The sequence below is a fragment of the Anolis sagrei genome, chromosome 7 (genome assembly GCF_037176765.1).
Source record: "Anolis sagrei isolate rAnoSag1 chromosome 7, rAnoSag1.mat, whole genome shotgun sequence".
In the NCBI taxonomy this organism is placed as follows: Eukaryota; Metazoa; Chordata; class Lepidosauria; order Squamata; family Dactyloidae; genus Anolis; species Anolis sagrei.
In genome coordinates, this window is record NC_090027.1 from 2,897,039 (window position 1) to 2,923,459 (window position 26,421).

Consider the following 26,421-nt stretch of genomic DNA (forward strand, 5'->3'; position numbering starts at 1 on the left):
TCATAGTGAACTTCCAGGTGTTGCTGGAGTCCAGTTTCCGTCTCCAAACCCATCTGGTTCTGTGACCTGATCCTGCTGGAAGTTTGCAATTTCAGTCCCATGGAAGGAAGTGCTACAGCAGTGGTGCCCAACCTTTTTTTGACCAGAGCCCACTTGACCAGGGACCATTTGATCAGGGCCCACTTTGACCAGGGCCCCCTTTGACCAGGGATCACTTTGACCAGGGCCCACTTGACCAGGGACCACTTTGATCAGGGCTCACTTTGACCAGGGACCACTTGACCAGGGACCACTTTGACCAGGGACCACTTTGACCAGGGACCACTTTGACCAGGGCCCACTTGACCAGGAACTCCTTTGATCAGGGCCCACTTTGACCAGGGCCCACTTTCACCAGGGACCACTTTGACCAGGGACCACTTTGACCAGGGCACCCTTTGACCAGGGACCATTTGACCAGGGGTCACTTTGACCAGGAACTCCTTTGCCCAGGGCACCCTTTGACCAGGGACCACTTTGACCAGAGTCCCATTTGACCAGGGACCACTTTGACTAGGGACCACTTGAGCAGGGCCCACTTTGAGCAGGGCCCACTTGACCAGAAACCATTTGACCAGGGACCACTTGACCAGGGACCACTTTGACCAGGGCCCACTTTGGCCATGGCCCACTTGACCAGAAACCATTTGACTAGAGACACTTAACCAGGGCTCACTTTGACCATGGACTACTTTGACCAGAGACCACGTTAACCAGGGCCCACTTCACCAGGAACCATTTGACCAGGGACTACTTGACCAGAGACCACTTTGACCAGGGACCGTTCTCCAACATTAATACCCAAAGGGTTATTTGGTCAACTTTAGATTCAGTTTGAGGTGCTGATTCAGACAATTGCATTGGATAGACCACATCAGCTCTAATTTCTGATACAGAACTTACGTCATGGTCAGCAACAGGGAAGGAGTGGCAGGTGGCATGAAAGGAGCGAACATAAAATAAAATAAAGAGAAAGGAGGCTCGCGGACCAGATTTCCGTCCTCGCGGCCCACTGGTATTCCATGGCCCACAGGTTAAGAACCACCATGCTACAGGAATGGAACTAAAAGTTTTACTTCTTCGTCCTCTGTCCTTTCCAGATGAAGACACCACAACGAGGAACTGGCTGCTGGCCTTCTTCTTCCTGATTCTCCCTCTATTATTGAGTGTCGTTTTCTGCTATTTAATGCGGAATCGTTTGGGGTATTCCTTAAGGCCACTAATAGAGAGTTGTTGCGGGTGAGTATTTCCCCCAGTTCTAAAAATGGACCAGAAATTCAAGAATCACAGAGGCTTTGTCAGAGCCTTTGATCCTCCTACGGCTCTGTCTATTGCAATCCAAAACAGCTCAAAGGCTGTAGTCTCGGTGTGTATGCAAAAGGCATACTCTGTTCTAGGAATTTTCAACTTTGGAAAGTACTTACGGGGTTGCTGAGCATTGCCTGTCATTTGTCTGTCTATTCAGATGTTTCAGCAGATCGCGTCACAGGAGGCAAGAGCCGGTTGGCTCTGAGTTCCCACCGAACGTGCCGTACCCGCCCATGGATACATCATCCCAAATGGTAGGAGCTTCTCTGTATTTTTTTAAAATAAGGAAAAACGAACAGGTCTTGGTGAAGGATTTCCTGAATGCTACCAACCTCAACCATTAGAGCAGAGCTTTCCAAATTTTTCATGTTGGTAACACACTTATTAAACATGCATCCTTTCGCGACATAATAGCAAACCGGAAGTTAAACCAACCCCTTGTAAGAGTTTACTACAATATATAGGACTAGCCGTCCCTTGCCACGCATTGCAGTGGCCCACTTTGGTGGTCATGGGCGTTTTGTGTGGGAGGTTTTGCCCAATTGTATCATTGGTGGGGTTCAGAATGCTCTGTGATTGTAGGTGAACTATAAATCCCAGCAACTACAACTCCCAAATGTCAAGATTCTATTTTACCCAAACTCCGCCAATGTTCACATTTGGACATATTGAGTATTTGTGTAGAGTTTGGTCCAGATCCATCATTGTTTGAGTCCACGATGATCTCTGGATATAGGTGAACTACAACTCCAAAACCAAAGGACACTGCCCACCAAACCCTTCCAGTATTTTCTGTTGGTCATGGGAGAACTGTGTGGGAAGTTTGGCCCAATTTTCTCGTTGGTGGGGTTCAGAATGCTCTTTGATTATAAGTGAACTATAAATCCTAGCAACTACAACTCCCAAATGTCAAGATTCCATTTTCCCCAAACTCCATCATTGTTTACATTTGAGCATAGTGAGTATTTGTGTAGAGTTTGGTCCAGATCCATCATTGTTTGAGTCCACGGTGATCTCTGGATGTAGGTGAACTACAACTCCAAAACCAAAGGACACTGCCCACCAAACCCTTCCAGTATTTTCTGTTGGTCATGAGAGAACCGTGTGCCAAGTCTGGTTCAATTCCATCGTTGGTGGGGTTCAGAATGCTCTTTGATTGTAGGTGAACTATAAATCCCAGCAACTGCAACTCCCAAATGACAAAATCAATTTTTTTGAGTGAAGGACATACATTGGGTTGTTGGGTGTCTTGTGTCCAAATTTGGTGTCAATTCCCCCAGTGGTTTTTGAGTTCTGTTAATCCCACAAACGAACATTACATTGTTATTTATATAGATATAATACATATAAGTTTCATATAATCTTTACTTTATAAACGAAGTTTGAACATTTTCCTTTTACACTTCGTATGTATTAAATATTTATTTATTTATTATCAAAAGCATTTCATACCTTAGTATAAAACAGATGAAAAAAGGAGCACAAGCGGCTAAATATCTTTTAAACAAAAACGGGCAACAGTGACTGCGTTGTCTGTAGCCTCAAACAATTCTTCCTCTCTGCGTGAGGCAGGACATTGCGGACAATCATACGAATGCGGAGTTGTCTGTTCTGCTCCACAATCACACAAATTAGAGGACTCTTCTAGACTGTGCTATTTTGCTAGATTGTCTTTTAATCTGCTCACTCTGCTTCTGAGATTGGGAAAGGCGTACGGCAGGGTTGTATCCTCTCCCCCAACCTATTCCATTTGTAGGCAGAACACATCATGCGATGTGTGGGGATTGAGGAATGCAAAGCTGGGGTGAAAATTGCTGGAAGGAACATTAACAACCTCAGATATGCAGATGACACCACTCTGATGGCCGAAAGCGAGGAAGAGCTGAGGAGCCTTCGAATCAAGGTGGAAGAAGAAAGCGCAAAAGCTGGGTTGCAGCTAAACATCAAAAAACCCAAGATTATGGCAACAAGAATGATTGACAACTGGGAAATAGAGGGAGAAAATGTGGAGGCCGTGACAGGGTGTGTATTTCTAGGTGGGAAGATGAGTGCAGACGCAGACTGTGGCCAGGACATCAGGAGATGCTTCCTTCTTGGGAGGAGAGCAATGTCCAGTCTCGATGAAATAGTGAAGAGTAGAGACATCACACTGGCAACGAAGATCTGCACCGTTAAAGCCATGGTATTCCCCATAGTAGTCACCTACGGATGTGAGAGCTGGACCTTAGGGAAGGCTGAGCAAAGGAAGAGAGATGCTTTTGAGCTGTGGTGTTGGAGGAAAGTGCTGAGAGTGCCTTGGACTGCGAGAAGATCCAACCAGTCCGTCCTCCAGGAAAGAAAGCCCGACTGCTCACTGGAGGGAAGGAGACGAGAGGGAAAGTTGAAGTCCTTTGGCCACATCAGGAGGAGACAGGAATCATAGAATCATAGAATCATAGAATCAAAGAGTTGGAAGAGACCTCAAGGGCCATCCAGTCCAACCCCATTCTGCCAAGAAGCAGGAATATTGCATTCAAATCACCCCTGACAAATGGCCATCCAGCCTCTGCTTAAAAGCTTCCAAAGAAGGAGCCTCCACCACACTCCGGGGCAGAGAGTTCCACTGCTGAACGGCTCTCACAGTCAGGAAGTTCTTCCTAATGTTCAGATGGAATCTCCTCTCTTGTAGTTAGAAGCCATTGTTCCGCGTCCTAGTCTCCAAGGAAGCAGAAAACAAGCTTGCTCCCTCCTCCCTGTGGCTTCCTCTCACATATTTATACATGGCTATCATATCTCCTCTCAGCCTTCTCTTCTTCAGGCTAAACATGCCCAGTTCCCTAAGCCGCTCCTCATAGGGCTTGTTCTCCAGACCCTTGATCATTTTAGTCGCCCTCCTCTGGACACATTCCAGCTTGTCGATATCTCTCTTGAATTGTGGGGCCCAGAATTGGAAAGCTTAGAGAAAGGAATGATGCTGGGGAAAGTGGAAGGCAAAAGGAAGAGGGTCCGACCAAGGGCAAGATGGATGGATGATGTCCTTGAAGTGACTGGTTTGACCTTGAAGGAGCAGAGGGTGCCGTGGTCTGGTCCATGAGATCACGAAGAGTTGGAAAGGACTGAATGAATGAACAACAACAACAATTCTGCTTCTGAGTCTTTCCAGGGACTTCCAAGTTGCTCATTCTTTGCCCCTTGGGGAAGACCCTTGTGGGGGGGGGGGGCATCCAATTGGGATTTCTTCCCCGGGTTTAGCTGCCCAGAGGGTTACTCTTGCTGTTGCTGGGGGAATGTTAAGAGGAGTGGTGGTTCTCATGAAGCTTTCCCTTGATTTGTGTCTACTGGGAGGAGACTGATAGCGATGCAGTGGGTGGCTTTCACAGTGTTCCAACCTCATTTCTCTCACAGTTAGCAGCAACTTCCCATCACACATCGGGGGCTAGCAATGCCAGGCGTAGGTCTGAGACATCCTGTGATTATTCTGCATGTTTCGTTCATTGCTATGTTACCTGGTTCGGGTGGGCAGGCTTAGAATCATAGAATCATAGAATCATAGAATCAAAGAGTTGGAAGAGACCTCATGGGCCATCCAGTCCAACCCCATTCTGCCAAGAAGCAGGAATATTGCATTCAAATCACCCCTGACAAATGGCCATCCAGCCTCTGCTTAAAAGCTTCCAAAGAAGGAGCCTCCACCACACTCCGGGGCAGAGAGTTCCACTGCTGAACGGCTCTCACAGTTAGGAAGTTCTTCCTCATGTTCAGATGGAATCTCCTTTCTTGTAGTTTGAAGCCATTGTTCCATTGCGTCCTAGTCTGCAAGGAAGCAGAAAACAAGCTTGCTCCCTCCTCCCTGTGGCTTCCTCTCACATATTTATACATGGCTATCATATCTCCTCTCAGCCTTCTCTTCTTCAGGCTAAACATGCCCAGTTCCCTAAGCCGCTCCTCATAGGGCTTGTTCTCCAGACCCTTGATCATTTTAGTCGCCCTCCTCTGGACACATTCCAGCTTGTCAATATCTCTCTTGTGCCAAACAGGGCAGGCGTACTTGGCAGTTAAGACAAGGCCAGGGCTGATGTTCTTATTAATTTTGGGTCTGCCAGTAAGTTTCCGCAGGATGTTATTGCATGCAGCTACCTTGTGCTTGGTGTTCCTGCAGTGTTTCCTAAAGGGTCGTGTTTGACCTGAGATTTGTCTTGATTTAAGTCGTTGACGTGCTGGCTGATACCCAAACAGGGGATGAGCTGGAGATGTCTCTGCCTTGGTCCTTTCACTCTTGGCTGCTACTTCCCGGCGGATGTCAGGTGGTGCAATACCGGCTAAGCAGTGTAATTTCTCCAGTGGTGTAGGGCGCAGACACCCTGTGATAATGCGGCATGTCTCATTAAGAGCCACATCCACTGCTTTAGTGTGGTGAGATGTGTTCCACACTGGGCATGCATACTCAGCAGCAGAGTAGCACAGCGCAAGGGCAGATGTCTTAACTGTATCTGGTTGTGATCCCCAGGTTGTGCCAGTCAGCTTTCGTATGATATAGTTTCTAGCACCCACTTTTTGCTTGATGTTCAGGCAGTGCTTCTTGTAGGTCAGAGCACGGTCCAGAGTGACTGCCAGGGATTTGGGTGCGCTGCAATGCTCCAGTGGGATTCTTTTCTTCCCAGGTAATAATCCTCAGAGCTTGGGATGCTTGTCTGTTCTTGATATGAAAGGCACATGTCTGTGTTTTAGATGGGTTGGGGGTCAGCTGGTTTTCCCTGTAATAGGCAGTAAGAGCACCTAGGGCTTTGGAGAGCTTCTGTTCAACCATCTCAAAGCTCCCTGCTTGAGCTGTAATGGCACGATCATCAGCATAGATGAAACTCTCTGTCCCTTCTGGCAGTGGCTGGTCATTTGTGTAGATGTTGAATATGGATGGAGCAAGCATGCTCCCCTGAGGCAGGCCGTTCTTCTGTTTCCGCCATCTGCTTCTCTGGCCCTGGAACTCAACAAAAAAGCTCCTGTTTTGTAGCAGGTTTCCTATGAGGCGGGTGAGGTGGTCGTCCTTTGTGACTCTGAGATGACACCAAGATACTTAGGATAGAAACAGTGTTCAGGCTCTTTGGCCTTCCCAGGCACTAAAGTTGATTCTTGTGTAGTTTCCTCTATAGCCGCTCCATGTGGTTCATCACAAACATAGTTGTCAACAGATTTTATTTTCTGAATTAGAAACGTATTCATATTTAGGGGTAATTGTTTTATTAATACACTTTTGGTTCCTGGTTTTCTCCCAGAACATGCAGACGAAGAGATATCCTGTGCCATCTTACACAGCCAATCAACAACCATATGGTGAACATTTCTACTACGCACCTCCTCATTCTTCTCCAAGATCGGCAGCGCTGCCCACCGAACAGCATTACATCCCATCAAGGTTGGTAATAACACTGGAAAAAGACATAGATAAAAGAACGTGAATTCATCCATCCATCCATAATTTTATTTATCATCTCTGACTCGCAGAGTTTTTGGAGCATGCCACAGAGGTTCTCCATTTCTCTCGTTGCATTTCCATTGATCTGTTAAATGCGCTAAAGTGGCATATGTTGTTTCTGGCCTGAATTCCCCTTTGCACCCAACACTACACAAGAGTCCAGTATTACTAACTAAACAGATGACTGAAGAAAGAAAATATAAAAATGGTAAAAAAGTGAAAGGTAATACAAAAAGCAATGTCCCAAAAAAAGGAATAGGAAAAAAGGCTATTAAAAGGCAATAGTCCATAAATCAGAGTTCTGTTCCAAAAGGGACAAAGGACATGAAAAATCAGGAGTCAAAACATAAACATAAATCCATAACCAGGAACATGGGAACTTCTTCCAAAACATGAATCCATGAACATGAGTACAAAAATTTACCAAAGAACTTAAAGATAGACTCGAATGTAAAACAAGACCAAGATGTACATGGCAACGCAGCGTTGCCTGCTCTAACCCTTTTATTTATTTATTTATTTATTTATTTACTTCATTTGTTGACCGCCGTTCTCAGCCCTAGGGCGACTCACGGCGGTGTACAACATATAAAAACACAGTTTACAATAGAACAATAGCACAAAATATCAACACTATCAATAATACAACAATCAAATAATTACACTAAATCATCCGCGCCGTCTCTTCATAGAATCATAAACCCATCTCGTAGTCCATATTCCGTTCCAGTCGTCATTACCAATTGTTTTAGCACTCAGTTAAACGCCTTCTCAAATAGCCAAGTCTTTAGGCTCCTGCGAAATGACATAAGGGAGGGCGCCTGTCTGATGTCTACAGGGAGAGTGTTCCACAGCCGGGGGGCCACCACCGAGAAGGCCCTATCTCTCGTCCCCGCCAGGCGTGCCTGTGAGGCAGGCGGGATCGAGAGAAGGGTCTCCCCAGACGATCTCAAGGTCCTCGTGGGCTCATAAGCCGAGATTCGGTCAGACAGGTATTTTGGGCCGGAACCGTTTAGGGCTTTGTAGGATAACACCAGCACCTTAAATTGGGCCCGGTAGCAGATCGGCAGCCAGTGGAGCTGGAACAACAAGGGCGTTGTGTGCTCCCTACGTCCCGCTCCTGTTAGTAACATGGCTGCCGCGCGCTGGACTAGCTGAAGCTTCCGGGCCGTCTTCAAGGGCAGCCCCACGTAGAGAGCGTTGCAGTAGTCAAGGCGGGATGTGACCAGAGCGTGTACCACCGTGGCCAAATCAGACTTCCCAAGGTACGGGCGCAGCTGGCGCACGAGCCTAAGCTGTGCAAATGCTCCCCTGGTCACCGCTGAAACCTGGGGATCCAGGCTCAACGACGAATTTTAGTCAACAATACTTTAATTTGAGGAGCATGCCATGATGTCATGCCTTTGACACCTGCTCTGTTGCTTCAAGGATTTCTTACAGAGTCTCTGTGACCTCCATAATCTGGCTCCCTCCTCCCGGAGATCCGAGCCTCAAACTCCTACTGACCTCAGGTGTGATCCCAGGGAAAAGATCTCTGCCTTCCAGCTCCTTATCTTCCGATGCCACCACATCTCCCTTACCAGACACAGATCCATTCTCCCAGCAGAATCGTGATCTAAAATCCCCTCATTTCCCACCTCTGATAGAACAATCTCATCTTTAGCTCTGGCTGAACTACAACACTGGGAAACAAAGTTTTATGTGTATGAGGGAAGGGAAGGACAAAGAGAGCCATCTTGCTATGGAGACAGTCTTTCTCAGAGCTCGAGAAGGGAGAAAGTAGGTGGACAGTAGGGCTGGGCGGTTTTGTTCGTTAATTTCGTAATTCGTTAATAATTCGTATTTAAAGTGGCTTACAATCCGATATTGAACCATTCAGGAGCAACTAAAAATCGAAACGAATTTTTGAAATTTATTTTGTAATTGTTTTGAAATTGTTTCAAAATTGTTTCGTAATTATTTTGTTATTATTTCTGTATGTCTGGTGCAAGTTTTATAGTTGTTGTTTGTTTTATCAGTGATTAAAAAATAAATTATCACGCCAACAGTCAACAACAGAGGGAGAGGGAAGCTTCAGAAGTTCCCCCGGTCCCATTGGGAGGGTTTTTTAGCGTATTGCGCAATCGCGTCCGCCATTAACGAATCGATTAGTTATTGTTTCGAAATTGTTTCGTAATTTCCGAAATTTCGTAAATATCAAACTTTTTTAAAGAAAATTTTTGGAATTCTTTTAAAAAACGAAACGCAAAAACCCCCTAAAAACGAATCGAGTTTAGAAACAAATTTTTCCGTGGTTGCCCAGCCCTCGTGGACAGAGGTTCCAGTGACACCAGGGCAACACTTTTGGAGCATGTAAGGAATCAGTGAATGTGTGTGTGTCAACTGTAAAATAAGATGCATGAAGCTGATTGGCCAAGCTATGCCCAGGGAGCAGGCTTGGCATGGGACTTTTGGATACTGTTACATTTTTGTTCAGGTTTCAGTTATGTAAGTGCTTGGAACAGCAGAGAGAGAGAGTTTGGAGTGTGTTCTTGCTTCATGAACTGCTGAAGGAGTTTATCTACATGGACAAAGAAACACAATTTTACACCTCTCATAAAAGGACATTATATGAGTTGATACAAGTGATCACATTGCAAATATGTTGTTCTGAACTACAAAGATTTATTTTATTTATTTTATTTATTTACTTCATTTGTTGACCGCCGTTCTCAGCCCTAGGGTGACTCACGGCGGTGTACAACATATAAAAACACAGTTTACAATAGAGCAATAGCACAACAAAATATCAGCAACTATCAATAATACAACAATCAAATAATTACACTAAATCATCCGCGCCGTCTCTTCATAGAATCATAAACCCATCTCGTAGTCCATATTCCGTTCCAGTCGTCATTACCAATTGTTTTAGCACTTAGTTAAACGCCTTCTCAAATAGCCAAGTCTTTAGGCTCCTGCGGAATGACATAAGGGAGGGTGCCTGTCTGATGTCTACAGGGAGAGTGTTCCACAGCCGGGGGGCCACCACCGAGAAGGCCTTATCTCTCGTCCCCGCCAGACATGCCTGTGAGGCAGGCGGGACCGAGAGAAGGGCCTCCCCAGACGATCTCAAGGCCCTCGTAGGCTCATAGGCCGAGATGCGGTCAGACAGGTATTTTGGGCCGGAACCGTTTAGGGCTTTGTAGGCCAACACCAGCACCTTAAATTGGGCCCGGTAGCAGATCGGCAGCCAGTGGAGCTGGAACAACAAGGGCGTTGTGTGCTCCCTGCGTCCCGCTCCTGTTAGTAACATGGCTGCCGCGCGCTGGACTAGCTGAAGCTTCCGGGCCGTCTTCAAGGGCAGCCTCACGTAGAGAGCGTTGCAGTAGTCAAGGCGGGATGTGACCAGAGCGTGTACCACCGTGGCCAAGTCAGACTTCCCAAGAGTGAACTATTTGGTATTCATTGTTCATCTGCATGGCATATTTTCTTTCTCTGGCAAGGCAGTGTTTGGGCTGATCAAACCTGAACTACATGTGGTTTATTTACATTAGGCCACAACTTTGCATACATGTTAGTTCAAATTTTAAAAAGAAAGGCCAGACGATTGATTCTTTATGTTCTTTGCAGGCCTCCCCCGCCGGCGATGAAGCCTCCGAAAACTCAGGAACCCTTGATCCCTTCTCGCCCTGCGCCTTTGCCGCCCAAATAACTTTCCGTCTTCCGCCTTTCACGAGCTGCCCTCCTTGCTGGGACAAAGCTGCGTTGGTCTCGCATCAAGCGGCCCTTGAAACCCTTCCTTTTCCCCCTCAGCACTGGATAAGGAAAAAAAGCAAAGCAAAACATAAAACAAAAGAATTTTTTTTTTTGCAAAACCAAGGAATGTAAACTTATCAAGCAAAATACCTCTACCAAAGCTGCAGGAAGCGAAACCACCGAGGCTGTGAAAAACTGTCTGTCCAAACTGCAGTGGGGCTGCGCTGCTGGAAAAGCGGATCGGCCTCAAATATAGCAATCTTTTGGACGTCGCGATGTCGCCCTTCCTTTCTATATGTTTTAATGATCAATATTCCTTATATGGATTCCCTTCCGACCCAGGCTGTCTTCCGTAGGCAATTTAAGGTTGAGTGAAGACAGGCATAGCATGGTTAGTTTGATCAGGGGACCAGGCGTTTCAGCCATGTCGAGCTTATTGAAAAATTTCTGCATGTGGGTATGGATTGCTGCGTTTGAATGGCGTCCGTTTGCATTCCCAAATTACTCACTCATTGGGATCAATCTTGCACTTTTAAACATTAATAAGACAAACAACGGACTTTCCAAAGTTAACGTGTTGCACTTTAAAGCGGAAAAGTATGGCAAGACTGATTGCAAGACTTGCATTCGATTTGCTGGTGGGTACATCTGTCTGTTGCTCAAATAAGTCAAGTTGAGGGCTCTCTTTCAAAAACATATGTTATACCTGTCTTCACTTGCAACTGCATCAAGATAAACCTCAATTTAGGTTAGGCCAGGAAGAGAAAAAGGTTGGAGTTCTAATTGCAAACAGTAAGGAAAACTACGAGGTTTATCCGGAAAGTGAAGTTACAAGATTTTTTTTAAATACAGAGAATGAATATATTTTAATCAAACTGACGTGGATGGTAGCACAGGTATTGCATTATTTTTCCACGTTGTCACCAGTCAGTTCAGTACATTTTGTCATCTGCAGGACAAGTTTTGGATGCCTGTGTCATAGAAGTTTCCCTCCACCTTTTTCAGCCAGTTTGTCACTTTGATTTTCACCTTGTCGTCATCGGAAAAGTGTTTTCCACCCAGGTGTTCCTTCAATTGAGTGAGCAGATGATAGTCACTGGGTGTGAAATTGGGGCTGTGAGATAGGTGGCTTAAAACATCCCAACCAAATGAAGTCATCAACTCTTGTGTTGCATGAGCGGTGTGCGGACATGCACTGTCACGAAAGATAGCGATTCTCGCTATCAGCATCCCATGACATTTGCTTTGGATGGCTCTGTGAAGTTTCTTCATGGTCTCACAATATATTCTGTAGGAGTGTCCGGTGGCGCAATAGGTTAAACCCTTGTGCCGGCAGGACTGAAGACCGACAGGTCCGAGATTCGAATCTGGGGAGAGTGTGGATGAGCTCCCTCTGTCAGCTCCAGCTCCCCATGTGGGGACACAAGAGAAGCCTCCCACAAGGATGGGAAAACATCAAACATCCAGGTGTCCCTTGGCAAAATGTCTTTGCAGACGGCCAATTCTCTCACACCAGAAACAACTTACATTTTCTCAGGTCACTCCTGACACGAAGAAGAAAATCCGTACCCATTTTGTCACATGCTGTCTTAACATTACGCCCTGTCCATAAACTGAAATGATTTTGTGATGAATCGCAGCGACCCATAGCATTTAGGTAGTGTATTACAACTTCACACTTGGAGGGAAACATAATGAGTAGGCTCATCTCTAACCTTCACCACGCCAGTCGATGAGCTACTGACGACCGGCACTGCTCGTTCATTTCCGCTGGCTTCCCACTATACCAAATTCCCCGCGAGAGCTGCATGCCTTGTAACCTTACTTTCCGGATAACCCTTGTATAATGCATATCTATCTCTAACGGAGAATTCCAGTGGAGTCAAGGTAAGTCTGTGCAGGATTGCAGATATACTTTATGGATTGGTCGAAAGATAATATGCCTTTTATCTGTGTTTCCTTCCTGATTAAAAGATGGAGGGAAAGAAAAGACATTCGAAGAGGACATTTCCTAGAGTCTTCTAAAAATACTAAACGAACCAAGGAGAGAAACCCTACGTTTCGTAAGATGAAATATTTCATAGCTAGTACGTTCTTAGGTTTTTAATGTATGAAACGGGAGCGTGCCCATAGCGATATTAACCCAATTTAAAACAAAGGCAAATTTTTACAGTGCTGACTGACACTAAACTGTAGTTAATAAAGGGCGTTAGGTTGAACTTAACAATGTTTAGCTAACCAATAGAAGAGCAGCAGATTCTTCTCATTTACCACTAATGAACCGTTCTCCCGAAAAGTATGAAATTGTCCATTTTATTTTTTTCTTTGGACAAGGCTAGCAGTGGAGCTGCTAACGGTTTACAAATGTTCTTTTGGATTTTTAAATTAAAGATGGAAGAAAAGGATTTCGCAACGGTTCACAGTTCTTTTGGATTTTCCAGGAAGCAAAGAGATTCCGGAAAACGCAACGACAACCAGAACTCAAGGATAAAATATACAAAGCACACATTTCGTTCTGTTATATATTCCTTGGTGTCTCCATATATTGTTGGGGAGGAGGGAGAGGGTTTCTGTGTTTGGAAGGGGAAAAAAGCAATTTAAATGGGAATATTGCAAAGGTACCATGTGCATCCTTCATTCCATCCTAATACTATTTGATATGTTGTCGAAGGCTTTCATGGCTGGAATCATTGGGCTGCTGTGAGTTTTCCAGGCTGTCTGGCCAGGTTCCAGAAGCACTCACTCCTGACGTTTGGCCCACATCTATGGCAGGTGTCCTCAGAAGTTGTGAGGTCTATTGGAAACTAGGAAAACGGTTAGTATACCAGCTGTTAGGATTTCTGGGAGTTGTAGGCCAAAAACATCTGGGGACCCCAGGTTGAGAACCACTGTTCTAGAGGCATTCTCTCCTGACGCTTTGCCTGCATCTATGGCAAGCATCCTCACTGCGTCTGGAGAAATGTCAGGAAAGAATGCCTCTAGAACAGTGTTTCTCAACCTGGGGGTCGGGACCCCTGGAGGGGTCGCAAGGGGGTGTCAGAGGGGTCGCCAAAGACAATTAGAAAACACAGTATTTTCTGTTGGTCATGGGGGTTCCTTGTGGGAGGTTTGGCCCAATTCTATCATTGGTAGGGTTCAGTATGCTCTTTGATTATAGGTGAAATATAAATCCCAGCAACTACAACTTCCAAATGTCAAGTCTTATCATCCCCAAACTCCACCAGTGTTGGGCATATTGAGTATCCGTGCCAAGTTTGGTCCAGATCCATCACTGTCTGAATCCACAGTGCTCTCTGGATGTAGGTGAACTACAACTCCAAAACCCAAGGTCAATGCCCACCAAACCCTTCTAGTGTTTTCTGTTGTTCATGGGAGCTCTGTGTGCCAAGTTTGATTCAATTCCATCGTTGGTGCAGTTCAGAATGCTCTTTGATTGTAGATGAACTATAAATCCCAGCAACTACAACCTCCAAATGACAAAATCAATCCTCCCCTCAACCCCACCTATATTCAAATTTTGGGTATTTATCGGATATTTACAAGATGATTCATAACAGGAGCAAAATTACAGTAGTGAACTGGCAATGAAAATAATATTATGGTTGCGGGTCACAACAACATAAGGAACTGTATTAAGGAGTCATGGCATTAGGATAGTTGAGAACCACTGCTCTAGAACATGGCCATATAGCCCGAAAACACCTACAACAACCCAGACCTCACAGCCTGAGGATACTTGACATAGATGTGGGCAAAACATCAGGAGAGAAGACTTCTGAAACATGGCCAGACAGCCCGGAAAAATCTGAGCAACCCAGACTGATATTTGTCAGGGTCACAATGCTATGCAAATAATGCTAATGACATGCAAATTAGCAGCAGCTCTTTGGCTTTGGATGCACTTCCCTCGTGGCCTTCAAAAACCTAAGCCAAATTGATCATTTTTATAAATGCATACAAGGAAGGGCTGAGAAGGGGAATATATGATATGGAAATGCCAGCCCTGCAATTGTTGGATGTTGACAGTACAATCACTACGTCCTTCCATCAACTCATCATATATACATTTGCCGTAAGATCCTTTTCTTTGTGAAGGCACCCGCCCGCCGTGGTGCAAAACCCACGTTGATTTTAAGCCCATTGCAACTGTTATGAGCACTTTAAATCCTGGCAGCCTGCTGAAAAATCCACTCTACGTATATATCTTCCCACACTAATTCCTTTGAAAATGTTGCTTTTCACGTCAGTCAGGATGTTTACATTGGCTAAGCCGTCTCGGATAGATTGCCTAAATCTTGTCGGATTGAATTTTGTCAATCTTTGCACCATTGATGAAGCCGGTTTGTGGTTGTATCTGTTAACAAGAGTCTTCTGGACGCGGTGGCGGGATTATCTTGTTATATTTAGAATCTGATTAGTTTTGCGATACGAAGAAGCGGCGTCCGCTCCATTTGCTCCAGAATAAAACCGTTCTCATTAAATTAAGACGTTTCCTCCCATGTGGCAACCACTGTTCGGCACATACGTGTTCGGTACATTTCTCCATAACTCTTGCCAAAACTATGAGAGAGAGTCTTTAACAGTGTTTGTATGTATTCCTATATAAATATATGTCTGCATTCGCAGTAATAAAATACTTGAACTATTGTAGTCTTCCCAGTATTTTGGAAAATGGCCATAGAGATCCTGTCTATGTCAAGTCCACAATTTGGAAGGCTGTTTCTGCACTACTTGAAATGCCAGCTTTCCACATTCATCTTTTTCTGTATCTTTTCCTTTTCCTATCTCTTTCTGCCTCTTTTTTTTCTTCCTTCTCTCTTTCTTGTCCTCCTTCTGTCTCCTTTCCCATCTATTTTTTTCCCTCACCTCCTTTCTTTTCCTCCTCCCGGTTTTTCTTTCCTTTTCTACTCCCTTTCTCTCCTGATTTTTCTTCTCCTCTATCTTTGCCTTCTCTTCCTTTACTGAATTTTCCTTCTTCTCTTTCTCCTCCTATTCCTTTCTCTTTTTCTCCTCCACTTTGTTTCTCATCTTTTCTTCTCCTCTTTTCCTTTCTTCACCTCTTCCTCCTTTCATTTCTCTTTCCTTTCTCTTCCTCCTCTTCTCATTCTCTCCCTTGTCTTTTCTTGTCTTATCTTCCTTTCCCTTCTTTTCAATCTCTTTTCTTTCTCCTTTCTCTCTCCTTTATTTTCTTCTTCCCCTTTTTGTTCTTCCTCCCTTTTTCTTTTCCTTTCTTCACCTTCTCTTTCTTCTCTTTTCCTTCTCTTCTTCCTCCCGTTTTCTTTTCCTTTCCTCTGCTTCATTTTCTTCTTCCCTTTCTCCTTTTTCTTTCCCTTCCCCTTCTCTTCCTCCTCTTCTTCATTTATCTCTTTTTCTTCATCTTCTTTTTCTTCTTTCCTTTCTTTCCCCTCTTTTCTATTTTCACTTTCTTTTTCTCCTTCCCCTTCTCCTCCTTTTTGTATTTTCCTTTCCTCTCCTTCCCTTTCTCTTCCTCCTCTCTTCGCTTTCTTATTCTTCCTTTTCTCTAATTCTTCTTCCTCCTTTTTTTGCTTTCTTATTCTCCTTCCCTTTCTCTTCCTCCTCCTTCCCTTCACTTTTTCTTTACATTCCCTTTCTCTTCCTCCTCTTTCCCCTCTTCCATTTTCTCTTTTCCTTTCTTCACCTCCTTTTCATGTTTCCCTTCTCTTCCTCAATTTTCTTCCTTTCCTTGCCTTCATTTTCTTCTTCCCTTTCTCCCACTTTTCTTTTCCTTCTCTTCCTCCTCTTGTTTCTCTTTTCCTTTCATCTTCTTGCTTGCATTTCTTTCTCCTTTTCCTTTCTTCATGTTCTTTCTCTCCTCATCTTTCCCTTCTCTTCCTCCCTTTTCTTTTCCTTTCCTCTCCTTCATTTTCTTCTTCCCCTTTCCTCCTTTCTTTCCCCTCTTCCTCCCTTTTCTCTTTTCCTTTCCTCTCCTTCATTTTCTTCTTCCCCTTTCCTCCTTTCTTTCCCCTCTTCCTCCCTTTTCTCTTTTCCTTTCCTCTCCTTCATTTTCTTCTTCCTCCTCTTTTTCTTTTCATTTCTTCCCCTTCTTTCCCTCCTTTCTTTTCCTTCTCCTGTTTCTCTTTTCCTTTCTTCATCTTTTTTCTCCTTCCCTTTCTCTTCCTTTTCTTCCTTTCTTCACCTTCTTTTTCTCCTCCTCTTCCTCCTTTTTCTTTTCCTTTCCTCTCCTTCATTTTCTTCTTCCCTTTTCCCTCCTTTCTTCGTCCTTTCTCCTTCTCTTCCTCCTTTTTCTTTCCCTTCTCTTCCTCCTTTATCTCTTTTCCTTTCTTCACCTTCTTTTTGTCATCTTTCCCTTCTCTTCCTCCTTTTTCTTTTCCTTTCTTCGCCTTCTTTTTCTTCTCCTCTTCCTCCTTTTTCTCTTTTCCTTTCCTCTCCATCATTTTCTTCTTCCCTTTCCCTCCTTTCTTCGTCCTTTCTCCTTCTCTTCCTCCTTTTTCTTTCCCTTCTCTTCCTCCTTTATCTCTTTTCCTTTCTTCACCTTCTTTTTGTCATCTTTCCCTCCTCTTCCTCCTTTTTCTTTTCCTTTCTTCGCCTTCTTTTTCTCCTCCTCTTCCTCCTTTTCTTTTCCTTTCCTCTCCATCATTTTCTTCTTCCCTTTCCCTCCTTTCTTCGTCCTTTCTCCTTCTCTTCCTCCTTTTTCTTTCCCTTCTCTTCCTCCTTTATCTCTTTTCCTTTCTTCGCCTTCTTTTTGTCATCTTCCCCTTTTCCTTTTCTTCCTTTTTCTCTTTTCCTTTCTTCACCTTCTTTTTGTCATCTTCCCCTTCTCTTCCTTCTTTTTCTTTTCCTTCTCTTCCTCCTCCTTTTTCTCTTTTCCTTTCTTCCCCTTCTTTTTTTCATCTTCCCCTTCTCTTCCCCCTTTTTCTTTTCCTTCTCTTCCTCCTCCTTTTTCTCTTTTCCTTTCTTCACCTTCTTTTTGTCATCTTCCCCTTTTCCTTCTCTTCCTTTTTCTCTTTTCCTTTCTTCGCCTTCTTTTTGTCATCTTTCCCTTCACTTCCTCCTTTTTCTTTTCCTTCTCTTCCTCCTCCCTTTTCTCTTTTCCTTTCTTCCCCTTCTTTTTGTCATCTTTCCCTTCTCTTCCTCCTTTTTCTTTTCCTTCTCTTCCTCCTCCCTTTTCTCTTTTCCTTTCTTCCCCTTCTTTTTGTCATCTTTCCCTTCTCTTCCTCCTTTTTCTTTTCCTTCTCTTCCTCCTCCTTTATCTCTTTTCCTTTCTTCACCTTCTTTTTGTCATCTTCCCCCTTTTTCTTTTCCTTCTCTTCCTCCTCCTTTTCCTCTTTCCCTTTCTTCACCTTTTTGTCATCTTCCCCTTTTCCTTTTCTTCCTTTTTCTCTTTTCCTTTCTTCCCCTTCTTTTTGTTATCTTCCCCTTCTCTTCCTCCTTTTTCTTTTCCTTCTCTTCCTCCTCCTTTATCTCTTTTCCTTTCTTCACCTTTTTGTCATCTTCCCCTTTTCCTTCTCTTCCTTTTTCTCTTTTCCTTTCTTCACCATCTTTTTGTCATCTTCCCCTTCTCTTCCTCCTTTTTCTTTCCCTTCTCTTCCTCCTTTTTCTTTTCCTTCTCTTCCTCCTCCCTTTTCTCTTTTCCTTTCTTCACCTTCTTTTTGTCATCTTTCCCTTCTCTTCCTTCTTTTTCTTTTCCTTCTCTTCCTCCTCCTTTTTCTCTTTTCCTTTCTTCCCCTTCTTTTTTTCATCTTCCCCTTCTCTTCCCCTTTTTCTTTTCCTTCTCTTCCTCCTCCTTTTTCTCTTTTCCTTTCTTCACCTTTTTGTCATCTTCCCCTTTTCCTTCTCTTCCTTTTTCTCTTTTCCTTTCTTCGCCTTCTTTTTGTCATCTTTCCCTTCTCTTCCTCCTTTTTCTTTTCCTTCTCTTCCTCCTCCCTTTTCTCTTTTCCTTTCTTCCCCTTCTTTTTGTCATCTTTCCCTTCTCTTCTTCCTCCTCCTTTTCCTTCTCTTCCTCCTCCTTTTCCTTCTCTTCCTCCTCCTTTATCTCTTTCCCTTTCTTCCCCTTCTCTTCCTCCATGTTCTCCTTTTCCTTCCTTCCTTCCTTCCTTCCTCCTTCTGCCCCTCCTCCTCCTCCTCTTTCCCTTCCGTTCCAGAGGGCGGGGACCGTTAAGGCCGGGCGCCCGAGGTGGAGGCGCCCAACCGCCGCAGAGCCATGAGGCGAGGGCGCGGCCTCGTAGGCCTGGCAGGCCCCTTCCTACGCCTTCTCCTCCTCCTGGGCGGCTTCCTCCGGCGCCTGGGTGAGGGAGAGGCTCCTCCCTCGGAAGCCTGCCATGGTTTCGCCTTCTCTGTTCCAAGCCCGCTTGAAATCCTGAGGGAGCCGTGTAGGCCTTGGAAGCGTTTTGGACTTCAACTCCCAGAATGCCTAGCTGTTGGCTAAGCTGGCCGAGGCTTCTGGGAGTTGAAGTCCTCAACTGCGGGAGACCCAAACAGCATTTCATGTTGTCCCTTTTTCCTCCCATAGGAGGCGTCTTTCTTTCCCACAGCTGTATAAAAACCGGATTATATGGCAGTGTGGACTCAGTTCACAGATAACCCAGTTCAAAGCAGATCCACAGAACAAGAGAAGCCTGGAAAGGCTGCCAAGAATAACTAAGGGCGCCATCGCCCACACTGCAAAGTTAATGCAGTTTGATGCCGTTTTAACAGCCATGACTCAAATGTTGCAGGATCTCGGGAGTTGTAGTTCTACAAAGTCCTTAGCCTTCACTGGCAAAGGGTGATGGTTTCCCCCAAACTGCAAATCCCAACCCTCGTCTACACTGCCATGGAAGCCAGTTTCTGAATCCAGATTGTCTGCTTTGGATTCTATGGCAGTGTAGATTCATATAATCCGGTTCAAAGAAGGTAATCTGGATTCAGAAACAGGGGACCCCCTTCTACACTGCCGTGTACAATCCAGATTATCTGCTTTGGATGCTATTGCAGTGTAGACTCATATAATCCGGTTCAAAGAAGGTACCTAATCTGGATTTAGAAATGGGGATCCCTTCTTCACCGCTGAATACAATCCAGAGTATCTGCTTTGGTTTCTGTGGCAGTGTAGACTCATATAATCTGGTTAAAAGCAGATAACCAGGATTCAGAAATGGGGACCCCTTCTACACTGTCGTATACAATCCAGATTATCTGCTTTGGATGCTTTGGCAGTGTAGACTCATATAATCCAGTTCAAAGAAGGTAATCTGGATTCAGAAGCAGGGGGCTCTTCTACACTTCCGTATACAATCCAGATTATCTGCTTTGGATGCTTTGGCAGTGTAGACTCATTTAATCCAGTTCAAAGAAGGTAATCTGGATTCAGAAGCAGGGGGCTCTTCTACACTTCCGTATACAATCCAGATTATCTGCTTTGGATGCTATGGCAGTGTAGACTCATATAATCCAGTTCAAAGAAACTAATCCGGATTCAGAAACGAGGGGCTCATTCTATCTGCTTTGGATTATATGGCAGTGAAGACTCATATAATCCGGTTTAAAGAAGGTAATCTGGATTCAGAAATGGGGACCCCTTCTTCACCCCCGAATACAATCCAGATTATCTGCTTTGGATGCTATAGCAGTGTAGACTCATATAATCCGGTTCAAAGAAATAGGGACCTCTTCTTCACACCCAAATACAATCCAGATTATCTGATTTGGATTCTGTGGCAGTTCAAAGAAACTAATCTGGATTCAGAAACGAGGGGCTCCTTGTACACTTCTATCTGCTTTGGATGCTATGGCAGTAAAGACTCATATAATCCAGTTCAAAGAAGGTAATCTGGATTCAGAACTGGGGTTCGTTCTACACTGCCATATACAATCCAGATTAATTGATTTGGATTCTGTGGTAGTGTAGACTCATATAATCTGGTTCAAAGCAGGTAATCTAAATTCAGAAATGGGGACCCCTTCTACACTGCCTTATACATTCAGATTATCTTATTTGGATTCTGTGGCAGTGTAGACTCATGTAATCCAGTTCAAAGCAGATAATCAGGATTCAGGACTGGGGTTCGTTCTACACTGCCGTATATAATCTAGATTAATTGATTTGGATTCTGTGGCAATGTAGACTCATATAATCCAGTTCAAAGGAACTAATCTGGATTCAGAAACGAGGGGCTCCTTGTACACTTCTATCTGCTTTGGATTATATGGCAGTGAAGACTCATATAATCCAGTTCAAAGAAGGTAATCTGGATTCAGAACCGGGTTCCTTCTACACTGCTGTATATAATCCAGATTGTCTGTTTTGGAATATATGGCAGTGAAGACTCATATAATCCAGTTCAAAGAAGGTAATCTGGATTCAGAACCGGGTTCCTTCTACACTGCCGTATACAATCCAGATTGTCTGCTTTGGATTATATGGTGGTGAAGACTCATAATCCAGTTCAAAGAAAGTAATCTGGATTCAGAACCGGGTTCCTTCTACACTGCCGTATACAATCCAGATTGTCTGTTTTGGATTATATGGCAGTGAAGACTCATATAATCCAGTTCAAAGAAGGTAATCTGGATTCAAACCGGGTTCCTTCTACACTGTCGTATACAATCCAGATTGTCTGCTTTGGATTATATGGCAGTGAAGACTCATAATCCAGTTCAAAGCAGGTAATCTGGATTCAGAACTGGGTTCGTTCTACACTGCCGTATACAATCCATATTGTCTGCTTTGGATTCTGTGCCAGTGTAGACTCATATAATCCAATTCAAAGCAGATAATATGGATTATCTACTTTGATAATCCGAATTATATATATAGCAGTGTAGAAGGGGCCTTATATATCCACACTTATAAGATCTTAAATGATCTTTCTTATATGACCCTGACCCTATATTTTGTGGCATAAGCCTTCAAAAAGCTTTTTATCTGTTTATTTATTTATTTGTCGTGTCAGAGCAACCATATTACATTTCTAACAGAACAAAGCAAACAAACAAACAAACAAACAGACAAAACACAAAATTTGCAAGCTTGGTAGTTGATTAGATGTCCTTTGACCAGTCTCTGGCCCCTTGGAGTGCCTCTGGTGTTGCCTCAAGGAGGTCCTCCCTTGTGCATCATGTGGCAGGGCTCAGGTTGCATTGCAGAAGGTGGTCAGTGGTTTGCTCTTCTCCACACTCGCATGTCGAGGATTCCACTTTGTGGCCTCATTTTTTGAGGTTGGCTCTGCATCTCGTGGTGCCAGAGCGCAGTCTGTTCAGAGCCTTCCAAGTCGCCCAGTCTTCTCTGTGCCCAGGGGGGAGTCTCTCATTTGGTATCAGCCATTGGTTGAGGTTCTGAGTTTGAGCCTGCCACTTTTGGACTCTCGCTTGCTGAGGTGTTCCAGCGAGTGTCTCTGTAGATCTTAGAAAACTATGTCTTGATGTAAGTCGTTGACGTGCTGGCTGATACCCAACCAAGGGATGAGCTGGAGATGTCTCTGCCTTGGTCCTTTCACTATTGGCTGCCACTTCCCGGTGTGTGTCAGGTGGTGCAATACCGGCTAAGCAGTGTAATTTCTCCAGTGGTGTAGGGCGCAGACACCACGTGAAAATGCGGCATGTCTCATTAAGAGCCACATCCACTGTTTTAGTGTGGTGAGATGTGTTCCACACTGGGCATGCGTACTCAGCAGCAGAGTAGCATAGTGCAAGGGCAGATGTCTTCGCTGTGTCTGGTTGTGATCCCTAGGTTGTGCCAATCAGCTTTTGTATGATATTGTTTCTAGCTCCCACTTTTTGCTTGATGTTCAGGCAGTGCTTCTTGTAGGTCAGAGCACGGTCCAGAGTGACTCCCAGGTATTTGGGTGCGCTGCAATATTCCAGTGGGATTCCTTCCCAGGTGATCTTCAGAGCTCGGGATGCTTCTCTGTTCTTGAGATGAAAGGCACATGTCTGTGTTTTGGATGGGTTGGGGATCAGCTGGTTTTCCCTGTAATAGGCAGTGAGAGCACCTAGAGCAGTGGTTCTCAACCTTCCTAATGCCGCGACCCCTTAATACAGTTCCTCATGTTGTGGTGACCCCCAACCAGAACCCTAACATTATGAATCACCATGTAAATAATGATCTGCAGAATGTATTTTCATTCACTGGAGAAAATTTGGCACAAATACCCGGTATGCCCAAATTTGAATACTGGTGGGGTTGGCGGAGAGATTGATTGTGTCATTTGGGAGTTGTAATCACTGGGATTTACAGTTAGCCTGCAAACAAAGAGCATTCTGAACCCCACCAACAATAGAATTGAACCAAACTCGGCACACAGAACTCCCATGACCAACAGAAAATACTGGAAGGGTTTGGTGGGCATTGACCTTGAGTTTGGGAGTTGAAGTGCGCCTACATCCAGAGAGCACTGTGGGCTCAAACAATGATAGGTATAGACCAAACTTGGCATGGATACTCAATATGCCCAAATATGAACACTGGTGGGGTTTGGGGAAAATAGACTTTGACATTTGGGAGTTGTACTTGCTGGGATTTATAGTTCACCTACAATCAAGGAGCGTTCTGAACCCCACCAATGATAGAATTGGTCCAAACTTCCCACACAGAACTCCCATGACCAACAGAAAATACTGTCTGTGATGGTCTTTGGTGACCCCTCTGACCCCCCCTCGCGACCCCTCCAGGGGTCCCGACCCCCAGGTTGAGAACCACTGACCTAGAGCTTCGGAGAGCTTCTGTTCTACCGTCTCAAAAAGCTAATAACATTAATAATATTTATTAATAATAATTATTAATAACATAATAATATTATTATCTTCCTTCCGGAGGCCTTTCTTGTAGAAAAATATTGTTACAACACAAACAAGGTTTCCATAACATAAACCAAAGTATTTATACTTCCTTTAGATAGTGAGATGACATTGCACTACTTCAGTCCTTTTTCAGTTGTCTTTTTATGTGTGACGATGTGGGGAGAAAATGTTTCCTTTTAAATCTTTTTACTGCCTTGTATTGATGTATTTTCCCCTTTTTTTAATTGGCTGGGGCTTTCTTGTGAGCTTTTACTTTGAGGCTTTTATATTACAGGCTTGAGACACTCTTGTAGTAAACGAAGTAACACAGTTTAAAAAAAAGAGAGCTAATAACACAACATATACGAATCGGGTTCTAAGGTGTCCTAGAAGTCATAAAAAAACAGATTTTAAAACTCAATTTCCATAGATTTTTTTAAATAAATTGTTCACTAACCATGACCATTGTGTTTTCCTCTTCTCTCCAGATGGCCAGACGTTTTTGCATATCACGTACCCCCAGAAAGTCCTCTCCAACCTCACTGAAGATGGCTTTGAAGAAGATGCGGTATGGAGAACTGCTATTATTGGGAGCTTTGTTTTCCAGAAGGATCACTTTATAATAAACAGAGAATCGTTTGAAATGTTTATGCAGCAGATCAGGAATGAAACAAAGTGGCCAGAAAGCAGGATACAGTTGTCCTCTCGCACTTACAGGTTTGAATTTTGCGCATTTGATTACACCAGGTGAGAAAGGCAGGCTGTAAATGAAGCAAATAATCTATCTATCTATATCAAAATGCTCTGTGCATAATGAGTACCTTAAAAACAAAAGAACCAATGAACGAAATCACACCAAATTTGGCAACAAAACGTCTCACAACACAATCAGTGACCATCACTCAAAAAATTATGAGTTTGTCATTTGGGAGTTGTTGTTGCTGGGATTTATAGTTCACCTCCAATCAAAGAGCATTCTGAACTCCACCAATGATAGAATTGAGCCAAACTTAGCACACAGGGCTCCCATGACCAACAGAAAAAGCTGGAAGGGTTTGGTGGGCATTGACCTTGAGTTTGGGAGTTGTAGTTCACCTACATCCAGAGACCACTGTGGACTCAAACAATGATGGATCTGGACCAAACTCTACACGAATACTCGATATGTGCTAATGTGAACACTGGTAGAGTTTGGGGAAAATAGAATCTTGACATTTGGGAGTTGTAGTTGCTGGATTTATAGTTCACCTACAATCACAGAGCATTCTGAACCCCTCCAATGATAGAATTGGGCCAAACCTCCCACACAGAACCCCCATGACCACCAGACTGGGCCACAGCAACGCGTGGCAGGGGATGGCTACTCTATATAAATAATAATGTAATGTTCGTTTGTGGGATAAACATAACTCAAAAACCACTGGACGAATTGACACTAAATTTGGACACAAGACACCTACTAATTCAATAAATGACCATCACTCAAAACATTGATTTTGTCATTTGGGAGTTGTAGTTGCTGGGATTTATAGTTAACCTACAATCAAAGAGCATTCTGAACTCCACCAATTATGGAATTGAACTAAAAACCAAATGTGGCATACAGGACTCCCATGAACAACAGAAAACACTATAAGGGTTTGGTGGGCATTGATCTTGAGTTTGGGAGTTGTAGTTCACCTACATCCAGAGATTACCATGAACTCAAACAATAATGGATCTGGATCAAACTCTACACGAAAATTCAAGATGCCCAAATGTGAACATTGGTGGAGTTTGGGGAAAATAGAATCTTGACATTTGGGTCAAACCTCCCACACAGAACCCCCATGTGGGCCACAGCAACGCGTGGCAGGGGACGGCTAGTCTATATAAATAAAAATGTAATGTTCACTTGGGGGGTGAACATAACTCAAAAACCACTGGACGAATTGACACCAAATTTGGACGCAAGACACCTCTCAGGCCAATGAGTGACCATCACTCATAAAAACACTGAAAAACACAGTGGAAGGGACTTAAAAAGCCAAAAGATGCCACAGCACATGCGCAAAACGACACCGCCCCCCCCCCCCGGCAAACAAAACACACAATAGAATATCCACACTCTCTTGTTATCATCTCTGTCCAGTTCTTATTAGATTTTACTTTTCAGTTCTTATTAGCAACTTCTAATTACAGTCCAGCAAGCAGGTAGGTTAGTCATTGCAGGCCTTGGTCTTTTAGAATTGGTGTCTCCAAAATTATTAACTCTACTCATACATACATCCTCTCATTCTTCCATTCACTCCCACACATCATATTAAATTCACATTTATCAAATCTGCAGTGATATTTTCATGATAGGGATCTTAGTGTCCGCAAACATCATCTTTTCGCCATTAAAACCTTTACTGCTGCTTCCAGCATCCCAAAACAAAACGGCAAAGGAGAGGGTTCGTGTGTTGTGCAGAAATACTGTTCTGGTATGGCTGTACCAGGAGCTCCAACTCTATTTTCTTTCTGTTACCTGCAGTCATAGGGCAGACCTCCTGTCTATCATAATTATTTATTATTTATTTATTTATTTGCTGCATTTGTTAACCGCCGCTCTCAGCCCTAGGGCGACTCGCGGCGGTGTACAACATATAAAAAACATATTTCACAATAAACTACAACTACAAAAACAAAATATCACTAATACACTATCATCTAATTACACTAAATTAATCCGCTTCGTCTTATCATAGAATCATAACCAATCTCGTAGTCTACATTCCGTTCCAGTTGTCATTTCCAGTTACTGTAGCATTTAGTTAAATGCCTTCTCGAATAGCCATGTCTTCAGGCTCTTCCGGAAGGACATAAGGGAGGGCGCCTGTCTGATGTCAACAGGGAGGGTGTTCCACAGCCGGGGGGCCACCACTGAGAAGGCCCTTTCCCTCGTCCCCGCCAGGCGTGCCTGTGACGCAGGCGGGATCGAGAGAAGGGCCTCCCCAGACGATCTCAAAGTCCTCGTGGGCTCATAGGCCGAGATGCGGTCCGAAAGGTATTTTGGGCCGGAACCGTTTAGGGCTTTGTAGGATAACACCAGCACCTTAAATTGGGCCCGGTAGCAAATCGGCAGCCAGTGGAGCTGGAACAACAAGGGCGTTGTATGCTCCCTGCGT

The 26,421-nt window shown here is 44.1% G+C and overlaps 2 protein-coding genes across 2 annotated transcripts in view; both read left to right on the plus strand.

The window, feature by feature from the left end:
* The window catches only part of ADAM9 (ADAM metallopeptidase domain 9), a 106,130-nt gene extending 90,950 nt beyond the window's left edge, over window positions 1-15,180 (plus strand). The window contains exons 19-22 of the mRNA XM_067470646.1: window positions 1,140-1,278; window positions 1,505-1,601; window positions 6,597-6,736; window positions 10,409-15,180. Of these exons, the coding sequence (XP_067326747.1) occupies window positions 1,140-1,278; window positions 1,505-1,601; window positions 6,597-6,736; window positions 10,409-10,490 (458 nt within the window). The 3' untranslated portion in view covers window positions 10,491-15,180. The remainder of the gene's footprint in view (window positions 1-1,139; window positions 1,279-1,504; window positions 1,602-6,596; window positions 6,737-10,408) is intronic.
* A 3,536-nt stretch (window positions 15,181-18,716) lies between these two features.
* Window positions 18,717-26,421, plus strand: part of LOC132782422 (disintegrin and metalloproteinase domain-containing protein 2-like) — an 80,364-nt gene continuing 72,659 nt past the window's right edge. The window contains exons 1-2 of the mRNA XM_067470854.1: window positions 18,717-18,801; window positions 23,761-23,840. Coding sequence (XP_067326955.1) covers window positions 18,717-18,801; window positions 23,761-23,840 — 165 coding nt within the window. The remainder of the gene's footprint in view (window positions 18,802-23,760; window positions 23,841-26,421) is intronic.